The sequence below is a fragment of the Muntiacus reevesi genome, chromosome 2 (genome assembly GCF_963930625.1).
Source record: "Muntiacus reevesi chromosome 2, mMunRee1.1, whole genome shotgun sequence".
Taxonomy (NCBI): Eukaryota; Metazoa; Chordata; class Mammalia; order Artiodactyla; family Cervidae; genus Muntiacus; species Muntiacus reevesi.
The window spans coordinates 128,500,607-128,525,418 of record NC_089250.1 but is presented as its reverse complement, the minus strand read 5'-3'; the positions used below and the strand labels follow the sequence as shown (position 1 = coordinate 128,525,418).

The 24,812-nt window shown below is 36.2% G+C and overlaps 1 protein-coding gene across 14 annotated transcripts in view; it reads right to left on the bottom strand.

Annotated features, from left to right (window-relative positions):
• Positions 1 to 24,812, bottom strand: part of PCDH15 (protocadherin related 15) — a 767,128-nt gene that overhangs the window by 266,359 nt on the left and 475,957 nt on the right. For 13 of the 14 annotated variants that reach the window (XM_065919987.1, XM_065919986.1, XM_065919983.1 and 10 more), the window contains one exon: positions 4,033 to 4,112. The exons of the other annotated variant lie outside the window; for it this stretch is intronic. In XM_065919987.1, coding sequence (XP_065776059.1) covers positions 4,033 to 4,112 — 80 coding nt within the window. The remainder of the gene's footprint in view (positions 1 to 4,032; positions 4,113 to 24,812) is intronic. 14 annotated transcript variants of the gene reach the window in all.

Below are 24,812 nucleotides of genomic sequence, written 5' to 3'. Positions count from 1 at the left end.
GGTAGTAGTTTAGGGAGAAGATGATGGAGACATGAACTAGTAGTGTGAAAAGGATTACTGAATATGTATTTTGAGAGTACAGCTGACAGAAAAAAATGCATATCATGTTTTTTATATATTAATCTTCGGTGTAGTTTAAACTGACATGAAAAACATAATCAAGCTTTAAATTTAGTGTCAAAATTCATTAGTCACAAAGAAAGAAATAAAAATGCCACTGAAGATATAAAATCTTCAAAGAAAATTCTAACAAGGGGCAGAAATCACTCTGAGTTTTTCTATTTAGCACTTAGCCTTTAAGTGTTACATCACATGCCTTATGCTACAATGATGATAATCAATAAGAATTCCTCAATCTCCTGCAATAAATAACTTATATATTGGTCATAATAGTTACAAAGGAAGTTTCTTTACATCTGGCTTAAATGTTTACTTAATAGTGAAAGCTTACTGAACAAATATTTGATGAATAATATACAACTATTAGAACAGACATAAAGTTATTAATGCATTATGCTAGAGAACCATAAAGATCTAACCATTTAATACACGGTGCTAAATGATCTGCATAATGGATGATTGTTCTCTTTAAGGAAGAAGCATTTTTCTGTAAAGAAGAAGTTTTTTCCCTGGTCATACAACTAATCCAGTAATCTAAATAAAATGCATATAACAATTCAACACTTAGTCAATCCATATTAGCCATCTAAATGATTATTCATTACTACTAACATTTTTTAAAAATTATAAAAATGTTTTAGTATATTTTTATTTAAATGGAGAAAAGGTAAAGTAATGATATCATAATGATGATTATTGCTAACTCTGGCATTATAGAATAAAATAATATAATGTTTAATATAAACAATAAGCATGTACTTTTTTTGTTTTAAGAAGGAAAATGTAACCAAGATCACTACTTAGATGAATTGAAGCATCTGATAAGAGAGAACATCAATTGTTTTCTATTATTTTTGGAGAGAGCACCCGAATTACTCAAATCCTTAAAACGTACACAGAAGTGGTGATGCAAATTTGCAAAAGGATCGAAGGAAGCAGGAATTAAAGTATCAATTTTCTTCTATTTCAAGTGTGTTGAAATATACTGCTAAGGATCTAGGCCAGCCTATACATATCAGTGGGAACAAGAGCAATGTGTTGGCTGAAATAAAATCACCATAAGATAAAAGGCAATGTGCTCAGTGTACAGACCCTGAATCAAGAATGATCATTGAAAGAGACCATGCAATCATCACAGAGACCTGACCTATTCTAGCTGTCTGGAAGCAGTTTGCATTCAAGGATATTTCTGTCTGATTAGCTCAATTCAGACAAGGAGGATGCTGCATTGGTATCTTTCACACCTTAAAGAACCTCTGATTCCCAGTTAGGTTTTTGTCTGTTTGGCTTCAAAATCATAAATGAGAAAGTAGAAAAGAACCACTTGCTAGGGTAGCAGCACGAATGAGAGTGTCTTTGACAAAACTGGTAGCTCATTAGATTTCACATCCAGCAGTTGTAAAATCCTTCATCATCAAGAGAAAAACAGATAAACACAGGAATGGAAATCCTTAACAGAGAATAATGGTGAAAGTTTCATTATTTTCTTATTTTTATCGCCTTTATTAACATATAATTCACATATCATTGAATTCACCCATTTGAAGTGTAAATTCAATAAATTTAGTAGTTTAAGTATCACCAGAATCAATTTTAGAATATTTTCACCACTGTATCCATTAATATCCACTCCCTATTCTCTGCCATCTCCAAGCCTCAGGAAACATGTAGTCTACTTTTTGTCTCTATAGATTTACCTATTTTGGACATTTAATACAAACGGAATCATACAAAATGTGTTCTTTTATGTTTCTTTCATTCAGTATCTTATTTCAAGGTTCATGCATGTTTCAGTACTTAATTCTCTTTACTGATGAATAATATTCCACCACATGAATACACATTTTGCTAAATTATTTCATCTATAGACAAACATTTGAGTTGTTTTCCACATCTTGCCATTTTAAATAATTCTGTTATAAATATTTTTTGTACAACTTTTTAAGTGGACATGTGTTTTCATTTGTCTTGAATAGACACAAATGGAATTGCTGAGTTATATGGTAACTCTAGGTTTAACTTTTAGAGAAAATGAGAAATAGTTTTACAGAATGTACATATTACATTCCCACCAGAAATACATGAGAATTTTGATTTTTCTACATCCTCACCCATATATGCTATTTCCTTTGTTTGTCATTATAGCCATTCTGAATGGATGTGAAGTGGTATTTCATGATTCTAATTTGTGTTTCCCTAGTGACTAGTGATTATGAGCGTATTTCATGTGCTTATTGACTATATACATATCTTTGGATAAATGTCTATTTAAATTCTTGTTCATCTTTACTTAGGTTATTAATCTGTTTATTTTTGAGATATAGTTCTTTACATATTCCATATATGTCCCTTGTCACATATGTATCTAAAATATTTTCTTTCATTCTGAGGGGCTGTCTTTCAAATTCATGATCATGCCATTTGAATCATTTTTTTTTCTTCAAATTTTGATAAGAGCAACTTATTGGTTTTCTCATTAATCACTTTTGCTTTTAGCATCATATATAAAAAAAGCATTGCCTAATCTAAACTATAATTTACTTCTGTATTTTCTTCTACATTACATAGTTTAATCTTTTTTATTTAGGTCTATGATTCACTTTGAGTTAATTTCTACAAATCGTGTGAGGTAAAGGTCCAACTTCATTCCTTTGTGTGCTGTCCCAACTTTATTTATTGAAAAGATTATTCTTTTCTAATTGGATTGTCTTGGCCCTTTCTTTTGAAAATCAATGGACTATAAATATTAGGGATTATTTTTGGACTCTTAAGCTTATCCTTGTTATCCAGACATATTCTTATGCCAGTACTATGCAGTCTCAATTACTGTCAAAATGTCTCTTTTACACAGATTTCTTTCTTTAAGGATGATTGCAAATTATAACTAATTTATGATTTGTATGTACCTATCAGGGAAAATTCAAAATATCTGTCTTTCCATTTTTTAAATGGAAGCTTATTCATCTGTGAAGTCTAAAACTCTGGGAAATACTGTTTGCAGGCATACAAATTCATGGCTGTACCATCCTTGTCAATGCAAAATTCCGGGTGTTTCTTAAAAGATCAAGTGACCATCCACAGCTCTCTTGATAACGTCATTGTGCACAACGTACTCCTGAGACTGAAGCAGAGTTTGACTAATTTGCCAAATTTTTCACTTTACACTCATCAGCTACATTTAGATTTCCATCCCTTTCAGGGAGTAAAACCACTCAGGACCACAGAGAAAACATCAGAGAGATAACAAGAACATCTCTTTGACAACCAGCCACATGTGACAGCAGAACGGCCACTTTGCTATCGCAGAAGAGAAACAAAGCCAACTTCAATGACTTCTTTAATGCCTGCTGTCAGTTTCCTCAATGGTTATGGCTGAAATTACCTCTGATATGTTCAGAAAGGGGAGTAGAATGACATGAACACAGACCTAAAAGAGGCTTAGAATGGACATGAAATATTTTTACCTTCGCTTTTCTAGAATATACCTGTTACTCAAAAATTGAAGGATAGACTTTGGTGACACCTTAAATATATCTGAATTATACTTTGTCTTACAAAATTCCCTTTGAATGAACAATTTAGTGCCAAGTTACTTTTTGTAATATCTGACAACTTTAAAGGAATCTAATTAATCCCAGGTTATAACTGCAAATGAAATGTTTCCACTTCAGTGGATTTTACCTAGTAAAAGCATTTAAAATAAATAAATAGTCTCTTGGGTATGATCTGGATTCAGAATTATCCACCCCCCCTCACCCCCAGCTCTCACTAATATATGTAGGAAAAAAAGTAAAAAAAAAAAAACTACAGACAGCTGAAAGTCTTTGATTAAAAGTCTGTTCTCTTGCTACCAGTATATTTTTTAACACTTTAAAAATTAAAAAAGTAAATATTTAGAAATGATTAGCTTACGTTTCTGAAAGATTGAAAACTCGCTGTGGATCTCCATTCTCAATGGCGTATGTTATTGGGTCTCCCTCTCGATCAGTCGCCTTCAGAGAGAAAACAGGAATTTAATTATCAAGTACTTGATATGGCTTTTATTTAGTACAGTATAATACAGATACTAGAAACTTAAAACTAATAGCACAGAAGATTCATGATACTTTATAGAATAAAGATTAAAATATGTGCAAATGACTGCATGTAAATACCAGATCCCAGCATTTCTATCATTCTTTTTCATCTGAAAGCTGCAACAGTGAATAAGAATAATATGCCCTGAATGTATGCATAATCTTATCAGGGCGGGGGAATATTGTAATGATTTTCATAGTTTATTTAATTTTATATGAATAATTCAAAGAAATATGTTAGACTCCACACATTGTCAAAATAATTTAATGCACTTTTTTTCCCTCTTTTTCTGCTCAAAATATATTGTCTATAAAACTTTATGGTTAAGACTTCTGAAACTGGAGCCAGAAAGCCTGAAATTGGGCTCCAGTTACTAATTGTGTGATCATTTCTCAATTTCTTCATTTGTAAAGTGAAAACTATACAAAAGTTAATAGATGTTGAGAGGGTTAAGTGAAATAATCTGTGTTAAAACACATAGACTAACCTCTGGCACATTGTTTCAGTAAATATTAACCTTTTTTTCCCCCTCCTTAAGTCATAGAAAATAAAATCTACAGCTTCTGCCTTTGAGTTCTGAGTTTCTCTTACCCAAAATAAAGATATACATTCTATATTGTGGCACTAGATTCTGAGAGTTTGCCATCTAAAATATCCAATAATTTCCTTTTCAATAATCCATTACATTCCCTTATGGAAGAGGGGTGAATAAAGAAATCAGGATGATATAAAAGGAATATAAGAGGGATCTGCCTAAGTATGACCCCAAGAGGAGGGGACCTACTATTTATTTATGTTAGTTGGTTGGCAGAGATCCCAACCTCTCTGACTGGTAGGCACTTCTCTGGAGTTGGCAGGATCTGAGAAAGTGGGGTTGTATGGGGTCCTTTCAAAGACCGGACAACAACTCTCCCGGCCATGAGAGGCTGAGTATGAAATCCCATTACTAGACCAACAGGGAGCACTGTTTCTGCGGGGAGATCAGGTGGCTTAGACATGGATTTCAAGGTCCTGGTCATGGGACAGCCCCATCAGCTATCACAACAGATGGGTGGCCAGAAATCTCCGGGACCACACACATTCCAGAGTCCCAGGGCAACTGAATAATAATGTGGGTGTATGTGTGTGTCAGTAGCTCAGTTGTGTTGAACTCTTTGTGATCCCATGGACTGTAGCCTGCCAGGTTCCTCTGTTCATTGGATTTTCCAGGCAAGAATAATGGTGTGGGTTGTCATTTCCTCCTCCAGAGGATCTTCCTGACCCAGGGATAGAACTATGTCTCTAGTATTTACTGAACACAGGGCTTTGTGGACAAAGTTTTGCAGAAAGAAAGAAAGTGAAGCCACTCAGTCATGTCCGACTTTTAGTGACCCCATGGCTCCTCCATGGAGCCCCATGGCTTGACCATGGGATTTTCCAGGCAAGAGTACTGGAGTAGGCTGCCATTTCCTTCTCCAAGGGATCTCCCCAACCCAGGGATCAAACCCCGGGTCTCCCACACTGCAGACAGCCACCATATGGTGGCTCAGATGGTGACTCAGAGCTTTGTAGAATTAGTTAAAAATGTCACCTTGATAGAACACTTCCTTTACATGACTTTCATAACTTCATATTCTCCTGCTTTTAATTCTATCTTATCAGCTACTACCTATTTTCTTTGACTGGTTTTTCCTCATCTATAAGAGATGCTTACATTGGATGCTCCACAGGTTTGTTCTTGGACCTTACTTAGTCACTTCATCCAACTGTAGGGCTTTAAAACTATCTCTATGCAGAAGGCTCTCATATCTCTAAACCAGTCCTGTCTTCTGAATTTTAGACCTATTTCCAGTACCCTGTTTGGATCCCAACAGATGAACTATCAGTTAAGTTCAGTTCAGTTGTTCAGTCATGTCTGACTCTTTGTGACCCCATGGACTGCAGCATGCCAGGCTTCACTGTCCATAGCCAACTACCAGAGTTTACTCTAACTCATGTCCATTGAGTCGGTGATGCCATCCAACCATCTCATCCTCTATCATCCCCTTCTCCTCTCACCTTCAATCTTTCCCAGCATTAGGGTCTTTTCAAATGAGTCAGCTCTTCGCATCAGGTGGCCAAAATATTTTAGTTTCAGCTTCAGCATCAGTCCTTCCAATGAATATTCAGGACTGATTTCCTTCAGGATGGACTGGTTGGATCTCCTTGCAGTCCAAGGGACTCTCAAGAATCTTCTCCAACACCACAGTTCAGAGGCATCAATTCTTCGGCACTCAACTTTCTTTGGAATCCAACTCTCACATCCATACATGACTACTGGAAAAACCATAGCTTTGACTAGATGGACCTTTGTTGGCAAAGTAATGTCCCTGGTTTTAATATGCTGTCAAGGTTGGTCATAACTTTTCTTCCAAGGAGCAAGCATCTTTTAATGTCAGGCTGCAGGTCACTATCTGCAGTGATTTTGGAGCCCCCCAAAATAGTCTGTCACTGTTTCCACTGTTTCTGCATCTATTTGCCATGAAGTGATGGGACCAGATGCCATAATCTTTGTTTTCTGAACGTTAAGCTTTAAGCCAACGTTTTTACTCTCCTCTTTCACTTTCATCAGGAGGCTCTTTGGTTTCTCTTCGTTTTCCGCCATAAGGATGGTGTCATCTGCATTTCTGAGATTATTGATATTTCTCCCGGCAATCTTGATTCCATCTTATGCTTCATCTAGTCCAGCATTCCTCATGATGTTCTCTACATATAAGTTGAATAAGCACAGTGACAATATACTCTTGACGTGCTCCTTTCCCGATTTGGAACCAGGCTGTTGTTCCATGTCCAGTTCTTACTGTTGCTTCCTGACCTACATACAGATTTCTCAGGAGGCAGGCCAGGTGGTCTGGTATTCCCATCTCTTGAAGAATTTTCCTCAGTTTGCTGTGATCCACACAGTCAAAGGGTTTGGCATAGTCAATAAAGCAGAAATAGATGGTAGGTACTGGAGTGGTGCTGGAAGGACTGTGAAGAGATACCCCATGCCCAGGGGCAAAGGAGAAGCCCCAGCAAGACAGTATGAGGGACAAAATTGCCTTTAGAATCAAACCTGATAACCGCCAGAGACGCTCACACATACATTGTGCACACCATCACCCACAGACCCCACAGAGACTGAGACAGAACTCTGTTTGGGTGTCTCCTGAGGAGGTGCGGGTCAGCAGTGGACTGCCGCAGGGGCAGGGCTCTGCGTGCAGCAGACCTGGGTGTGGCTCAAGCCCTCTTGGAGGAGGCCGCCATTAACCCCACCATAGAGCGGCCAGACCTTACACAGGACTAGGGAAACAGACTCTGGGAGGGCATACAGACTCTTGGAACCTTGTGCCCCAGGACCCAGGAGAAAGGAGCAGTGACCCCACAAGAGACTGTCCCGGACTTGCCCGTGAGTGTCCAGGAGTCTCTGGCAGGGGCCTGGGTTGGCAGTGGCCTGCTGCAGGTTCGGGGCACTGAGTGTAGCCGTGTGCTGCTGGGACCTTCTGAAGGAGGTCGCCATTATCTTCATTACCTCCACCATAGTTTGCTCTCAGGTCAAATAACAGGGAGGGGACACAGCCCCACCCATCAACAGAAAATTGTATTAAAGATTTACTGAGCATGGCCCCACCCATCGGAACAAGACCCAGTTTCCCCTCAGTCAGTCTCTCCCATCAGGAAGCTTCCATAAGCCTCTTATCGTTCTCTGTCAGAGGGCAGACAGAATGAAAACCACAGTCACAGAAAACTACCCAATACAATCACATGGACCACAGCCTTGTCTAACTCAATGAAACTATGAGCCATGCTGTGTAGGGTCACCCAACATGGACAGGTCATGGTGGAGAGTTCTGACAAAACGTGGTCCATTGGAGAAGGGAATGGCAAACCACTTTAGTATTCTTGCTTTGAGAACCCACTGGACATGAACTATAGACACTCCCAATTTAGAATGTTAAAATCCCCAATCCTGATCTCTTTGCTACTCTCCCACTGCTGCTTTCAGTCTTCATTATCTCAGTAAATATCAGTAACTACAACTTTCTACCACTTGACCTTAACTGAACATTCTTAATCCCTAATGTAACCCATCAGCAAATCCCACTGGGTCTATATTTAAAATATCTGCAGTATCTGGTTGTCTCTGAACTCCAAATATCACCTCCCTCATGGATTTAAGGAATAATCATCTGACTAGTACTTCTGTCTTCTCCCTTGTACCTTCACCATAGCCCATTTTAATTAAGCAGACAATGTGATCATTTTTCCCAGGTCAAGATTCTAGTTTATTTTTTAATAAGGTTATTGCATTATTATGCATTATTACATACACACACTCATAGACACACACAAAATGGAATATAATAAAATAGCAAAATACAATGAAACAACAAGCTACTTATGATATCTTTGAAATATTCCAGTTAAATCTAAAATTTTAAAATTCATTAAATTAATTATAATGCAAGTGCAAGTGTAGAGGCTAAGAAAGGAAATAAACACATACACACAGTCAATTGAATTGACAGCATTGTCAATTGATATGTCCCCTTTGTTTTTGATTTTTCCCAGATACATATTAGTGAGAAAGATAAAATGGAACTACAAATGATACTTCCTCAAGAAACACAGAATTAAGCTATATCTGGAGATATATTTTAGCACTAAAAAGTTCACACTAAATGTTTTCTGTTGTTTTTCCTCTTTCAGTCAGTCATTTTTACCTATCATATTGTTACAGATTTATCGATGTCTCTTTGTTTTTGGCATGTGGTTGTTATTGTTTTTGAGAGAAAATTTATTATATTGTATTTTCATAAAAGCCAGAACAAACAGATTCTGAAGTAAGATAACTTTGTGCAAACAATTTTAAATCCAGATGAATGTTAAACCTTGCTTCTAATGTATCAGCTCTACTCTAATATTTAATATTATTTTCATCAGATTAGAGCACTGAGAATGCTGTGTTACTTTATTTATATAAGCCATTATTTTGTTAAGTTACTAAAGTAACAGAGGAATTCCTACAGAATTCTCAGTGTTGTTTTCAGCCAAATTAATTACTTTCAATCCTTGAGGTACTGTGGAATATTTCTTCAGTTTTGTTTGACTATGAGCCAGTTGTTTGCCTATTTCATTCATATGTGAGGTTGTGCCTTTATTGGAAACTTTGAAAACCCAGGATTTATAAGAAAATCCTTATTTGATTGTTTTCTTCTCCTTATCCTCTTAGCCAATCCTTTGCTATTGTTTTAGGATCGGTGGCAAACAGAATAGTAATTAGGGAGGAGTCATAAATTCTTGGTCAACTAAACAAGGGGGAGTGGTGCTATCTGGATTTGAATTGTGAAATATATCCATTACTTCTGTTAACATTTTTTAAAGTATCATGTAGTTTACCATGTTAAACTACCATGGTGTTAGTATCTATGTACCAACATCAAAGTGGAGAAATAATGAATAATAATTCAAAAACTCAGCAGAAACAATTATTCTGGGAGGATTAAGATTTGATAATATACATATATGTGACCTAACATATATTTCTAAAAACATTTTTAAATATATGAGTCTAACCAGCCTTCTCTGGACTTCCCTGGTGGCTCAGAAGGTAATCTGCCTCCAATGCAGCAGACCCAAGTTCCATCTCTGGGTCAAGAAGACCCCCTGGACCCACTTCCAACATTCTTGCCTGGAGAATTCCATGAACAGAGGAGCCTGGTGGGCTACAGTCCAGAGGGTCATAAAGAGTCAGACAGGACTAAATGACTAACACACATCACATCACACAGCCAGCCTTCTCTACATGATGAACAAAAATTTATATATGATAGAGAATAGTGAATCCTTACATTAAAAGTTACTGACTACTTACTATAATATCAGAAATTATATTTGCATGCCTTATTTCATTTAAGCCATGCAATAATCTTATAGGCAAATGGGAAATGCAAAAGACTTCAATTATATTACTCTTTCTCTCATCACTCCAATTGGATTTCTTTATAATTCATTGGAAGATATTTCTTATTTATTTAGAGATAATAGTGACTGTTTCATCTTTAAAAAGGAGATTCTACTATTAGTTAATATTTTCGGTAATATAACAGATAGGAATTAGCCTTAGCACAAAAACATTTCCTATGCTTTTATTTTTGATCAGTCAATTCCAACACGAGTCCTTTATTCAAGATCTAAGAGAAGTATGATAGCAGTCATCTTCCCTGGGTTGATTCATAGAGTTTTTGGGTAGGCTCTGGAGCCAGGAACCTAGGTTTCAGCACTCACTATACTATTGTCTCTTAGGCAAGACACCTAACTTCAAAACAAAGCTAATGACAACATTAACAATATGCTTGCTAACTCATTTTGGTTTTGTCTGACTCTTTGTGATTCCATGGACTGTAGCCCACTAGGCTCCTCTGTCCATGGGATTCTCCAGGCAAAACTACTGGAGGAGGTTGCCATGCCCTCCTCCAGGGCATTGTCCAAACCCAGGGATCTAACACATGTCTCTTATGTCTCCTGCACTGCAGGTGGGTTCTTTGCCATTAGCACCACTTGGTAAGCCCCAACATTAACAATATTCTCTTATTAATTCAGCAAATATTTATTGAACATCTATACTGTATTCAGCATTGAAACTTCAAGAACCACACAAAAATGCTTCCTTTGTGCAGTTTACAGATAGTGAGGGAGATAGAGAAAAAAAAAATAACCACCATGTATAGGTACTTAAATACAATATGTTATATAATTACATATTTACATATGCAATATATCAGATTGTAATACATAATTTATATATAAAATTATATATATAATTAACATATATTTATATAATACAGTTTTCAAATTCATATGAGTACTATAAAAATATAAAACAATTCAGGAAGGATATATGGGAAGGCAGAGTGAAAATTTACTTACACTGTGGTTTTCAGGAAAGCCATCAGAAAAAATGTGAAAATTTGGCAACACTTGTAAAAGGTGAGAGAGCTATTCATGTGGGGAAGGTCCCTCCAGGAATAGAGTCGAGCAAGTTAGAAGACCCCAGGTGGATACGCGCTTAATGAGTTTGTGAAAGAGCAAGTAAGTGGACAGCTTGCTCCTGTTCTGTTGGCCTCGGGTAAGCAACCTGAGTTATTTAACCTGGATAGCTAGCAAGTATCGGAGTTCAGTCAGAGGTTCACTGATATGCATTTAACACCATGTAAATTAAAATAAAGCTAGCTTTTCTTTATTTTTCCTTGACAAAGAATATCTTTAAAGATCGAAGCAAATTTTCTTTCTAGTCTTCTCAATAGATTACTCACTGCATGTAAATTCAAGTCACCCATTTTTCAGAAGCACCAACAGAAACCCAACAAGATTTATCTAAATAAGCAATGTGCTTAGACACAGGAAAATAGGAATTTTGAAAAAGAAAGCATATCTCTAAACTCCTGTTCATATTAAGATGAACAGAGCCCTCAATACCATTTGACAGAGTGCACTTTATGCTCACAGAGTGATTTTACACATTTCACAGGGCATTAAGGCAAAGTACCTGCCCTTAGGGTTTTTAAAATAAATAAAATCAACAGATTTAAATGGTCTTTTCTTTTCATATTTAGGCAAACAAGTCCTGATTTATGTTATTAAAATGTTTGAGAGCAGGAACTGAAGCTTTCAGTTCAGGGCAGCAGTGTTTCCAAAAATGTATGTGCACTCTTGGGATTAAATTATTGGTCCTTTAACAAAGTAACAGTGTTTATGAATATATTTCAATATGACTTAATCTTCACATTTTTAAGTCGAGTTTTATCATTTATGATTCTGATAAAAATTTCCTTTTTGAGATAAGTTCATTTATGTAAAACAGTTTATTCAATTTTAAAAAATTAAATAATATGACAAATTATATGCAATATAGCATATCTGAAACTTAAAAATGCAGCAAATCTAGGATGACACTCTGAGCGTGATCATACCTTAAGAGTGTTCACCCTGTCCAGCTATTGTACTGTATTTAGCTACTTCAATCACTCTCCCTCTTTCCTATATGATTATTAATACTTTCTCCTCAGGTCTCCAGCCTATCCTACCACATCTTTATTCTCATTTGATGACTCTGATTATAGTTTCACTGAGAAAATTGAAGAAATTTTCTGCAAATTCTTCTAATTTCATATATGTACACTATATATGTTTCATATTTATCATCTTGTAACCACGCACTATATCTTTCCTCCTATTACTGAAAATGTTCTATCTGATCAGGTTTCCCTAGTGGCTCAGTGGTAAAGAATGTTCCTGCCAATGCAGGAGACGCGGGATCAATCCCTGGGTCAAGACGATCCCCTAGAGAAGGAAATGGCAACCAAATCCAGCATTATTGCCCAGTAACAGAGGGATCCAACCAAAGACAGAGGAGCCTGGCAGGCTACAGTTCCATGGGGTCACAAAGATTTGGACATGATTGAGTGATTAACTCTTTCACACATTTTCCCTAAAACCACTTCAATTATACCTTTAACCCTCCCTCAATAACTGCACTGAAAATGCTCTTTTCAACATCACCAAATAAATTCATTATTAGTAAATTCACAATCCTTGATTTGCTTGTTTCTTAGTTTTCATTTTATCTGGCAGTAGCATTAGACACAACTGATTTCTCACTTCTTGATACACTTTTTTTCCTTAATTCCCAGACACATGTTCCTCTGGATCTCCATTCTTGGTCCTCTTATCCTCAGCAACTTAAAATTAATCTTTGAATGTCTTATACATTCACTCCCTTAAGAACCTCATGCAATCTCAAAGTTTAACATGGTATTTAAAAAGCTCAAGACTTCAAATGTATATTTGTAGTCCATATCTTTTCTCTAAAATCACACCCAATTACCTACTCAATAGCTTTAATTAGATGTCAAAGACATTTCAAATTTAACATGACCAAACTTCTTGGACATTCTTTTGATTCTGGTTAATGGAAAATCAACCCTTCTATTAATAGTTCCTCAAGCTATATATTAACATCCATTGTTAAGTCTTCTTTCTACATCCAGTCATCAATGAATCCTGCAGTTTCTACCAGACAAAATATAACAAGGTTGAAAGCTCATTTCACTATTTCCAGAAATAACACATATATGTGTATCATGTCTGTAGTTTATGTGTGAATATATAAACATACACATACACACATTTGTGCTTCAATTATATATGACCATGATATGACTCCCTTGGTGGCTCAAATGGTAAAGCATCTGCCTACAATGCGGGAGACCCGGGTTCAATCCCTGAGTCGGGAAGATCTCCTGGAGAAGGAAATGGCAACCCACTCCAGTATTCTTTCCTGGAAAATCCCTTGGACGTTGGAACCTGGTAGGCTACAGTCCATGGGGTCGCAAAGAGTTGGACTGACTGAACGACTTCACTTTCACTTTCTCTTTTCATGATATGATGGAAAAAAATATCAAGACACAGATCAGTTAAAATGAGTTATATGATGAGGAAGTGCCAAAGAGCTAATTGGGGTAAAGAAAACAGAGACTGAGAAATAAAGCCAAAATAGAAAAAAAAAATTTTTTTTAAAGCTGCATAAAAAAGAAACTAATATAATGTGTAGATATGATTGCACTTATGAATATATGCATATTAATTATATAAATCAATCAAAACAAAGAAAAAGGAAGCATAAACATCTTGGGCTTTTCCACTTGCTGTTTTTATCACATATTTTTACTCACAAAGGTGACCTCTGATTTAAAATCACCCAGCATGTGCTGTTTAAGTTAGGGGAATTATAGTGGCAATCAAATTTTGCTGGTCTAACTATTTGGTTATCAAAAAGAAAACTGAACTACTTTTATATTGTATTGTATAGATGGTAGGGAATAAGGCTGTTTCAAAGCTAATTTTTATTGTTAAATAATTCTGCCTTTATCTTTGAAAGATGTTTCTTTTTTAATTAATTAATTATGTTTTGACTGTGCTGGGTCTTTGTTTCTGCATAGACTTTTCTCTAGTTGCAGCAAGCAGGGGCTACTCTCTAGTTGCAGTGTGTGGGTTTCTCCTTGTGGTGGCCTCTCTTGTGGAGCACAGGCTCTAGGGCTTGGCCTTCAGTAGTTTCGGCATACAGGCTCAATAGTTGCAGTGGACAGTCTTAGATGCTCTGTGGCATGTGGGATCTTCGCAGATCCAGGATCGAATCTGTGCATTGATAGGTGGATTCTTTACCACTGAGTCACCAGGGAAGCCTTGAAAGACATTTCTTAATGTGAACTTTTTTAAACTTTTTTTTTCTTCTTCTTTCATATGTGTGAGGCAGGTGTGTGAGTGGAGAACATAGAAAAATGTAAACTGTTTTTCTTTATTTTTTTTTAAACTGTTATGGGATTTTGTGAATCCATGTGAATTAGAAAGTATTCAAAACTAGAACAAAAGATATTGAATTCTTCAGTTTTCTTAGGTAACTATTCTAATGCAAATGTTCTTTTTTTTTTAACCTAAAATAAATTATTCTCTTAGCTCCAAATCAACCAGTCCTGGTAGTTAAGCATAGAATCACTATCAATACTTCTCAACATGAATCGGGTCTCCTGTTGTTCCTTCTAGAAGACATGCAATAAACTCTGAGGTTTATTTAAGAAATAGCACAGTGAATCATTTATTGCCAAGCCACTAAAGGTAGTATTGATTACTGCTATTAAAATACCAGTAGCTTTCAAATATTTGCCCAAACCAGTATTCCACATTCATTCCCAGATTTCAAAGTAGTCTTTTTTTAAATTTAACTTTTAGGAAGAGCAGATTGGTTACTTCTGGTTAATTAAAAGGAAAAATAAGAAGCCAACAAACAAACAAACAAAACCTGCTTTATCAAGCAGATTTAGAAATTGAAAACTTTTCTTTGGATCATACAATAGTCTTCTGGCATGAAGTAAATGAAAATCACTTTCTACTATAGCCTTAAACTATTGTTAAAAAATTGTCTATAAAAACAAGTTGATAAATATAGGTCTTCACCATTTCCACAAATTCAATTAAAAGAGACCAGTCGACTATTATCTAGATAGTCCTCCATGGCTTTAAGAAGAGACATGATAGAAATAAGTGTAAAGATTAGAAATACAGTTGTAAATAGGGACTAAATGTTAACTTGAAATGTCTCTTGACCAGACCTGGCTTTATAACTACCACACAATGGTTTTATGGTTGTCCATAAAATTCCATTAAAGATAAAGATCTCATATTCTACCTTATTGCTTTGGTGACCATATTCCTCTAAGTCAGGGTTTCTCAGTTTCAACACTACTAAGATCTTAGGCTGGTTAATTCTGCATTACTCTACCACTCACATCTTAGTTTAGAAAACCACAGCAGTAAACCATTTGTAAAGGCATAAAATTATTGCACCACCTCCCCCCCCCAAAAAAAAATCTCTAGAGGAAATGCTAAAATTAGTCTTCATGAAATATACAAACAGTTTAAAAAAAATACGTTTTAATATTTTTGGAATTTCTAGGGGATGTGTATGTATTACATTTCATCACGTCATCCTATTTTCTTTCAGAAGACTCTATCCATTTGTTTATTTCCCTTTAATTCATCTTAAGACTGTATTACCCCAAGTCTTCATTTCAGATTTAATCAAGAATAAAATGATTTTTTTGTCACTTCTCTGTCCTAATAACAGACTGTTTGAAAATAAAATCTATACAGAGGTAACCAACAGAAAGAGGGGCAAAAATACTGATGACATTTGTCTGAAATCTTGGTTCAGGCCTTCCTTGAAATCAGATCCACCTGGCATTCAACAGATCTTTATGGATTGCATGGTATATATTCCAAGCACTGTTCTAGCTACTGAGGATACAGTAGTGAGTAAAATAGAGTCTGTCATTGTGAACCTAATGTAACATTTGACACAGTAACAAAATAAATGAGTGCACATAGGACAAAAGCAAGCAGGGTAAAGTTGGTATGAAGCACAGGAAGATAATTATTCTTATTTTCTATAATTAGATCAAGGAAGACCATTTTGCTAAGGAAGAAGCAAGCAGAAACATACAGGAAGTGGAAAAATGTGAATGTCTGGGATAAGAGAACTTCAGACAATAGAAATGTTAAGTGAATGGACCCTGAGGCAGGAGTCAGGCTGTGTGCAAAGAGGTCGATAGGGCCAGGTTAGAATTGCTGAGATGATGAGAAGTAGGAGATCAGGTCATGCAGGTGTCACAGGGACACTGTCTTTTATTCTGGGTGACTTGGGAATCCACTGGAGGATGTTCACAAAGAGGCGAAGCTCTTTTATGTAGTTTTTCAAATAATTACTCTGTCTTTTGCATGAGTAATAGACCAAAGAGGAGTGAGATCAAAATCCAAAAAAAAAAAAAATCTGCTGCAATAATCTGGGCAGAAGTTGTTAGTGACTAGTATCGGGAAGAAAGTTGTAGGAGTAGAAAGAAATAGTGAAACTCTGGAGATATTTTAGTTTTGACTGGAAATAAGAGACGGATATGGAAAAAGAGAAAAGTCAGAGATGAATTGAAGGGTTTTGACCTGAAGTTTTGGACAACTGCGATTGCAGTTTACTAAGAAGGGAAAAAATGAAAGAGGATCAGTTATTTCCTTGGAATTAGGGGGAGTAAGTACCAGATGTTAAGTACAGAATGCATTAATTTTGAGATGCTGTGATAGCAGTATGATATGCCTCCCAACTTTCCATTCAAAGAAAATATTCCACTATCTGTTGGAAATGTTGCCTACTGAGAGGCTTTAGCTATTGGTACTATTCAGAGAATGCCTTTTTTTCTTTATTTTTAATTAAAGTGTATGTGATTTACAATGCTGTGTTAATTTCTGCTGACAGCAAAATGATTGTTACACACACACACACACATACACATGAAAAAAGTATATAAATACATACATATATCTGTGTATATATATATATGACTTCCCTTGTGGTTCAGTGGTAAGAAATCTTCCAGCTAATATAGGAGATGTGGGTTTTATCCCTGGATCAGAAAGATCCCCTGGAGAAGGGAATAGCTACCCACTCCCAGTACTCTTGTCTGGGAAATACTATGGATAGAGGAGCCTGGTGGGCTACAGTCCATGGGGTCACAAAAGAGTTGAACACGACATAGTAACTAAACAATAACAACAGAAAAAGTGTATGTACATATATGTGTGTCTTTTTTTGTATTATTTTCCAAGAATGCCTTTTCTGAAGAGAGCTTCCTTGCCAAGGTCAAGTTGCTTTCTGAGGCAAACTGCATCTGACTCATGCAAGTACATAAAAGACCTCCTTTAATGTAAAGGACTGTCTCAGTTCTAGAGTTTTGCAGGCGGTCAGTTATTGGTACTTCATTGAAGCTCAAAATCTCCCTAAACTTCAGTCTGCTTTCTTTCTCCCCTTTCATTTATATATATATATATATATATATATATATATATATATATATATATATTGACCTCACAGTTGGACATGTGTCTAGAGTTTTAGAGCAGTGAGCTAAACTAGAGATATGAGTTAGAATTTATGAGCATATAACAATTTAAACCCACTAGAACACATGAGATCATCTTAGATATGTCTATAAATAGAAAAAGAAGAGGTGAAAAGCTTGAGCCTTCATGCATGCCATCTTTTAAGAGTCAGGGAAATGAAAAGGAACCATTAAAATAGACTGGGATACAGAAGTTAGGAAAGTTGAGGGAAAATCCCAGGAGACTGGTATAATGGAAATCAAAATAAGTTTTTACATAATAAAGGAAATATTAATTCTATCACATTTTACTGATGGATAGAGTAAGATGATTTACATGAGGCTAAGTTATTCTTTGGGAAGAGGAAGATACATATGTGAATACAGAATACATAAAGAAATACATTTTCCTCACTTTTGGCAGCTTTGCATGCCTAGAGATGAAAAATCATCCCTAGATAATAAACATAGCATAGTGTCAAGAACAGCAAACTTTTTTTGAAACATAGACATATCAGAACATCTGCTTTAAAGGAGAAAAATTTGCACTACAAATTATATTTAATTTTTGCAAAAGCTGATTGCTTGGCATTGAGACATCTCTCTCTCTCTCTAAAATATATATCTTACCATCTTCTAACTATCTATGTATCTTCAGTATAAAATATATAAATTATACTTGAAATCAGGTAATCAATATCAGTGTTCAGTGTATTTAAACTTCTGTGACACTCTTCTTTTGAGATAATGTTAATGGTGAAAGAGTTATCTGAAATCCATTAATATTAGGAGGAAAGATGAAGCAATGTATTTTCTACTATATGAAGTAAAAATATAGAGGAAAATGAATGATTTTTATTCCTCACACTTAGCAAAATCAGAACAACCTACTAAATAGAATGTCTTTCAATACAATCTGCAATGTCAATCTATATACTAACATGCTAATGTTTAAAAAAAAAAAGCTTCTTTGATGACAGAAGAGCAAATCTCCAGATGACATATCCAAAATGATCCCCATAATACAAATGAAACTGCATAGAGTCTATGATTCACACACATTTGGCTGTAAAACATTCATGAATCATAAAACCCTGCGTCATCTTCAGGGGAAAATATATCCTATTTTATAAGAAATATTCATCAATAAAAGGAAAAAAAAGAAAAAAACTCTTAAAACTTCTAGAACAGCTTAAAGATATCAGAAAAACAAATAAATACTTCTCATATGATGGATTAATTAATATGAATAATAATATGAAAATTAATATGAAAAATGATGACATTAACATGGTGTATTAATGTAGTCATTGTGGTGTTTACTTGCTAAATCATGTCTGATTCTTTGCAACCTCATGTTCTATAGACCTCCAGGCTCCTCTGTCCATGGAATTTCCCAGGCAAGAATACTGGAGTGGTTTCCACTTCCTTCTCCAGGGGATCTTCCTGACCCAGGGATTGAACTCCATCTCTCCTGCACTGGTAGGTGGATCCTTTACCACTGAGTCACCAGGGAAGCCCCACTGTATGATGGCTTGAATTTCATTCAAATTGTTCCAGAAATGGAACAATTCTACAGTGAGATTAAGGCAGAGGGAATTTTCCTTCAGAATGAAAAATACTAATTCCTCAAGGCACAGAGTTTAAGTTCTACAGCTTTTTGAAACTATTTTAAAAGAGAGTAAAATGAAAAAAAGATGGCAAGTAAATAAATGCATGCTGCAGGCTGTCCAAAGCACCATCTTGCTTATAACCAAGCAGTTTTATTAGTAAAGTGTGTATATATATTTTTTCTCAGATGATCAGAGATGTCAGGATCTTGTTTCTAATGTACTTCACACCACTTTCTAGTTTTTTTCCTGCTAAGTATGTCTGAGCTGTTTTACCTGCTTTACAGTCTTCAGGAAAGAGAAGCCAGGGGTGAAAAACAATGGCTCAACCTGCCAGAGGCCATCAGAGATCACTGATAAGTGGAACCAGAAGTTTAAAGCAGTGGCTAAATTAAGTTTTCCTAGTGTCAATAGACATTACATATTTTCCTTCACTTTTGTAAAGAATCATGAAGCAACTGCAAGAAAATAAAATTGAGGCTGATCAAGCACACCTTAGAACAAAAAGAGTGATTAGCCTTGTGAGTAGATTTACTCTGCTCTTAAGGGGATTGTGTGCAAGGCTGAGTACAACTGAAAGAAATAAATGAACTTCAGTCTCTAGGAAAGGCAGAGTAGAATAATGAATAATAGCACACAGCATTTAGATCAGAAGAGATGGAATGCCCACTCTGCAACAGGGTTGTGCTTGACATTGGAAATGTCATTACTTTGCTGAGACTATAAAAGATGAGGAAGCTTTCAAGTGATTGGTGTAGTTCCTGCCTGATAATAGCATTCAATTAAAATTAGATGCTGATGCTATTACTATTAATGTTGATCTCTTAACCACATATCTCTTGGGCTTTCTAAGTATCACTTTGTTCTCTAAAACACAAGTGATCATTCTTTCTCAATGGAAGAACAAACAAAATAATAAAGTAATTGAATATATTCTTTGGATTACATCTGTTGCTAAGGCTGTTTCCCTACAACCCCCTTGAATGGAAACCAATTTCTCTTATCTAAGTTTCAGGAGGAAGCTGCAAAGAGAAAAGCCAGAACTGTTCAGAATCAGTTAGCCCCAAAATGCAGGAAGGCTCACCTTCAGTAGACTTTGAGTCTCATTATATGCTCACATAATACATTAGTGTGGTAAATGACACTTCCATTAGTGCCAGGACAGTTGTCAACTGCCATGACAAATGGAAAAGCCATACAAGGACTGAAAAGGATTACTGCCTCAGTTCCAGGTCCAAACCACACTCCTGTTCTTGGATAAATTGGGAATATTCCTCCCACTCTTTCCAGTTCCCTCCCTTTTACCTTGACCCTTCAATATATATGGTGGCTCTGCTCAAATTGGCTTGAGAAGTTGATTTAAAAACTAATTTCCCCTTCTCCATTCTTTGGCCATTGAAAAACTTGTGATGTTCCAACCTCAGCTTTGTTTTCTTTATTGGTTATGTCAATTTAATTGGAAAAATAATCTCCTTGGCCAAGACAAGGGGTCTAGGCTGGGCTAAGCATGGATCCAGCATTGATCCAGAAGACAAGTTGGGTAACATATACATTCCTGCACATTTGATATTTCACTTTTCTATCCATTATTCCAAGTGCTCATTACCATTTTGTTCACCTTTAAAGTCTTAAAACTAGTTAACTGAAAAACAAAAAAGGGCAGTGTTCATTCTTCTGGAGATTAAGAATAAAAATAAAAAGAACTACTTTTTTCTTTTCTTTTCTTTACTTTTTCATTTTAGACACTGATCTATTCAATCAACACGTTTATATACTGCCTCATTTAATCTCCGCTTCACTATCCAAAAGACAACAACTTCCCTCCTGTTTCCCAAGCTCTTAAAATTCTGTCTTTTGATTATATCAAAGGATAAGTTAATCCTTATTTTATGATGCCTTTGAACTGTGGTGCTGGAGAAGACTCCTGAGAGTCACTTGGACAGCAAGGAGATCAAACCAGTCTATCTTAAGGGAAATCAACCCTGAATACTCATTGGAAGGACTGATGCTGAAACTGAAACTCCAGTATTTTGGTGGCCTGATGTAAACAGTTGACTCAATGGAAAAGTTCCTGATGCTAGGAAAGGTTGAGGGTAGAAGGAGAAGAGGGCATCAGAGAATGAGATGGCTGGATGGCATCACCAATACAATGAACGTGAACTTGGGCAAACTCCAGGAAATGGTGAGGGGCAGGCAGGCCTGGAATGCTGCAGTTCATGGGGTTGCAAAGAGTTGGACACAACTGGTTAACTGAACAACAACAGCAATGTATTGACCTAATACATACATATATATGAACTATACTTTAATAACTAATGTGGTTCCTGTTTTCAACTAACTAATGTGAGACTCAGAACAGATAACAGAGAATTTTGACATAGCTTAATTGATTCCTTATTTCAATTTAATATACTTAATGTTAAGAGTGCAAAATATTTTTTACTTCTTTTTTTATTTTTTAGATATTCACATTTACTTTATTTAAACATAATGGACTTTGTGTTACTTTGCTTGCCTGTTTCATTTGTTTTTAAATGGTACTCGATTGTATATTATAAGGGTCAGAACCCTTTTTTCCCCCTTAAAAAGTAATTAAAATATTCATAAGGCTACGTGTGACTTCTTTGTATATTTATTTTTGTTTTCTAATTTCATTTTCATTTATATTTTCGGAAAAAAAAACTTTTAAAATATAAAAATCATTTTCAGTTTACCAGCCATAGAGGCTACTTTGCCCAGAGGCTGTTTTGTCAGTCTGTGCTCCATTATATCTGTTCTTTATTTTTTAAAAAATCAGCACTGACACTGGCATCACTTCAAGTCACTTATTTTTCTACCACCATTCATTTTCAGAAATAAGTCCATGTGTAAATAAGAGAATTAGTAGCAAAAAAAAAAAAGATGACAGGGATAAAGATATTTTATGTCAATGAACAATTGTCAGCACTTATTTTCCTCTAATTTCAAAACTTCACCCTTACAGGGACACATTGTAAGGGGTTATATCTTTACTGTGTTTCCCATATATGCGTTTGCTATCTATTTTGCAAAGGGTAGTTGAACTTTCCTTAAGAATATCCTTACTAACAATAGGTAAATGGATCATTTGATTCAAAATTTGTTCATAACTAACATTTGTTCTCTACAGGCAGGTGTAAACTTACTGCTAATAATGGATATTTTGACTATTGTAGAAGTATGAAAGGAACTGGGTTTTCCATCTTGAATAACACATGTTAGAAACAATGTCAAGGCCTTGAGAATAATATACTTTATCACTTTCAGTTCAGTTCAGTTCAGTCGCTCAGCCGTGTCCGACTCTGTGACCTCATGAATCGCAGCACGCTAGGCCTCCCTGTCCATCACCAACTCCCGGAGTTTACTCAAACTAATGCCCATCAAATCGGTGATGCCATCCAGCCATCTCATCCTCTGTCATCCCCTTCTCCTCCTGCCCCCAATCCCTCCCAGCATCAGGGTCTTTTCCAATGAGTCAACTGTTCACATGAGGTGGCCAAAGTACTGGAGTTTCAGCTTCAACATCAGTCCTTCCAATGAACACCCAGGACTCATCTCCTTTAGGATGGACTGGTTGGATCTTGCAGTCCAAGGGACTCTCAAGAGTCTTCTCCAACACCACAGTTCAAAAGCATCAATTTTTAGGTGCTCAGCTTTCTTCATAGTCCAACTCTCACATCTATACATGACCACTGGAAAAACCATAGCCATCTTCCAACAACAAGAGAAGACTCTACACATGGACATCACCAGATGGTCAACACTGAAATCATATTAATTATATTCTTTGCAGCCAAAGGTGGAGAAGCTCTATACAGTCAGCAAAAACAAGACCGGGAGCTGACTGTGGCTCAGATCATGAACTCCTTTTGCCAAATTCAGACTTAAACTGAAGAAAGTAGGGATAACCACCAGACCATTCAGGTATGACCTAAATCAAATCCCTTATGACTATAAAGTGGAAGTGAGAAATAGATTTAAGGGGCTAGATCTGACAGAGTGCCTGATGAACTATGGATGGAGGTTCATGACATTGTACAGGGGACAGGAATCAAGACCATCCCCAAGAAAAAGAAATGTAAAAAAGCAAAATGGCTGTCTGAGGAGGCCTTACAAATAGCTGTGAAAAGAAGGGAAGCAAAAAGCAAAGGAGAAAAGGAAAGATATACCCATTTGAATGCAGAGTTTGCTCAAACTCATGTCCATTGAGTCAGTGATGCCATCCAGTCATCTCAGCCTCTGTCATCCCCTACTCCTTCTGCCTGCAGTCTTTCCCAGCATCAGAGTCTTTTCGAATGAGTCGGCTCTTCTCATCAGCTGGCCAAGGTATTGGAGTTTCAGCTTCAGCATCCAATGAATGTTCAGGGTTGATATCCTTTAGGATTGACTGGTTTGATCTCCTTGCAGTCCAAGGGACTCTCAAGAATCTTCTCCAGCACCACAATTCAAAGGTACCGATTCTTCAGTTCTCAGACTTGTTTATAGTCCAGCTCTCACATCTGTACATGATTATTGGAAGCAGTCATGCCTCACTAAGTTCCACATAAGTGTTATTATATAGCTATTATTATTAAATGAGTATGAGGATGATGGCGATGGTACAAGGAGAATCCATGTGTAAGAAAGGATTATACTAGTGGTAACAGGGATGTGTCAAACAGTCAATGAGAATGTGAGCCATAAATTATAAGGGTAATTTGAAAGCAAAAAAAAAATGCTTTTATATGCATTTAAAAAAGCTGAGACCTATTGTATTTGAGTATAATATAGAGTCACATTTGGAAGCATGGCTCTCATCTTTAAAGTGATGGAAGTAGATCAAAATTTCAGAGAGACAAAGATGCAGAAACCTGCTAGAGTCAACACATTTTAGTGATCTGAATCTTGAGAAATTTGCTCCAAATACAGTGGTGTGTAAGCAAAAGTTGAACAACTTATCTGGACTGGAGAGTACTGACTCATTGCATTTGCTAATTTTGATGGCATAAAAACACCCACCATAGCCCATTTCAAGCTAGCAATGTGACATAACCAAACACAAAATCAGGGAGAGAGGCACAGAGCCTGCTTTCAGGATCCCAGTGTATGCTCTTGCACCAGCACACCAGTCTCACAGGCTTCACTGGTAGTTCAGAATTACAAAGAAGGAACATGCTTTAGATCAAGATCTGGCCAATTCTGGAAGAAAATGTCCCACCTAATACTAATGCTGATCAGCACAACAAGTTTGAAAAATAAAAGCTCCCGGTAACATTTTCCTCCACGAAATGCCATCAAAACAGCAGCTAAGCAAAATATTGGTATTTTGACGAAAATCACAACCTCCCAAACAACTTTTAGAAAGAGTGAAAGGAAAAATACTTACAAGAGGAAAGGAAAGGGACTGGGGAGGGAAACAGAGTTGTTGTCTGAAAAGAAACCACTTTGATCTCAGTCAAAACAGATTATTTTGAAGTCAGTCTCCTGTTATCTTTGAAAATATATTTCCCCATAAATCCTGCCTTTCTAA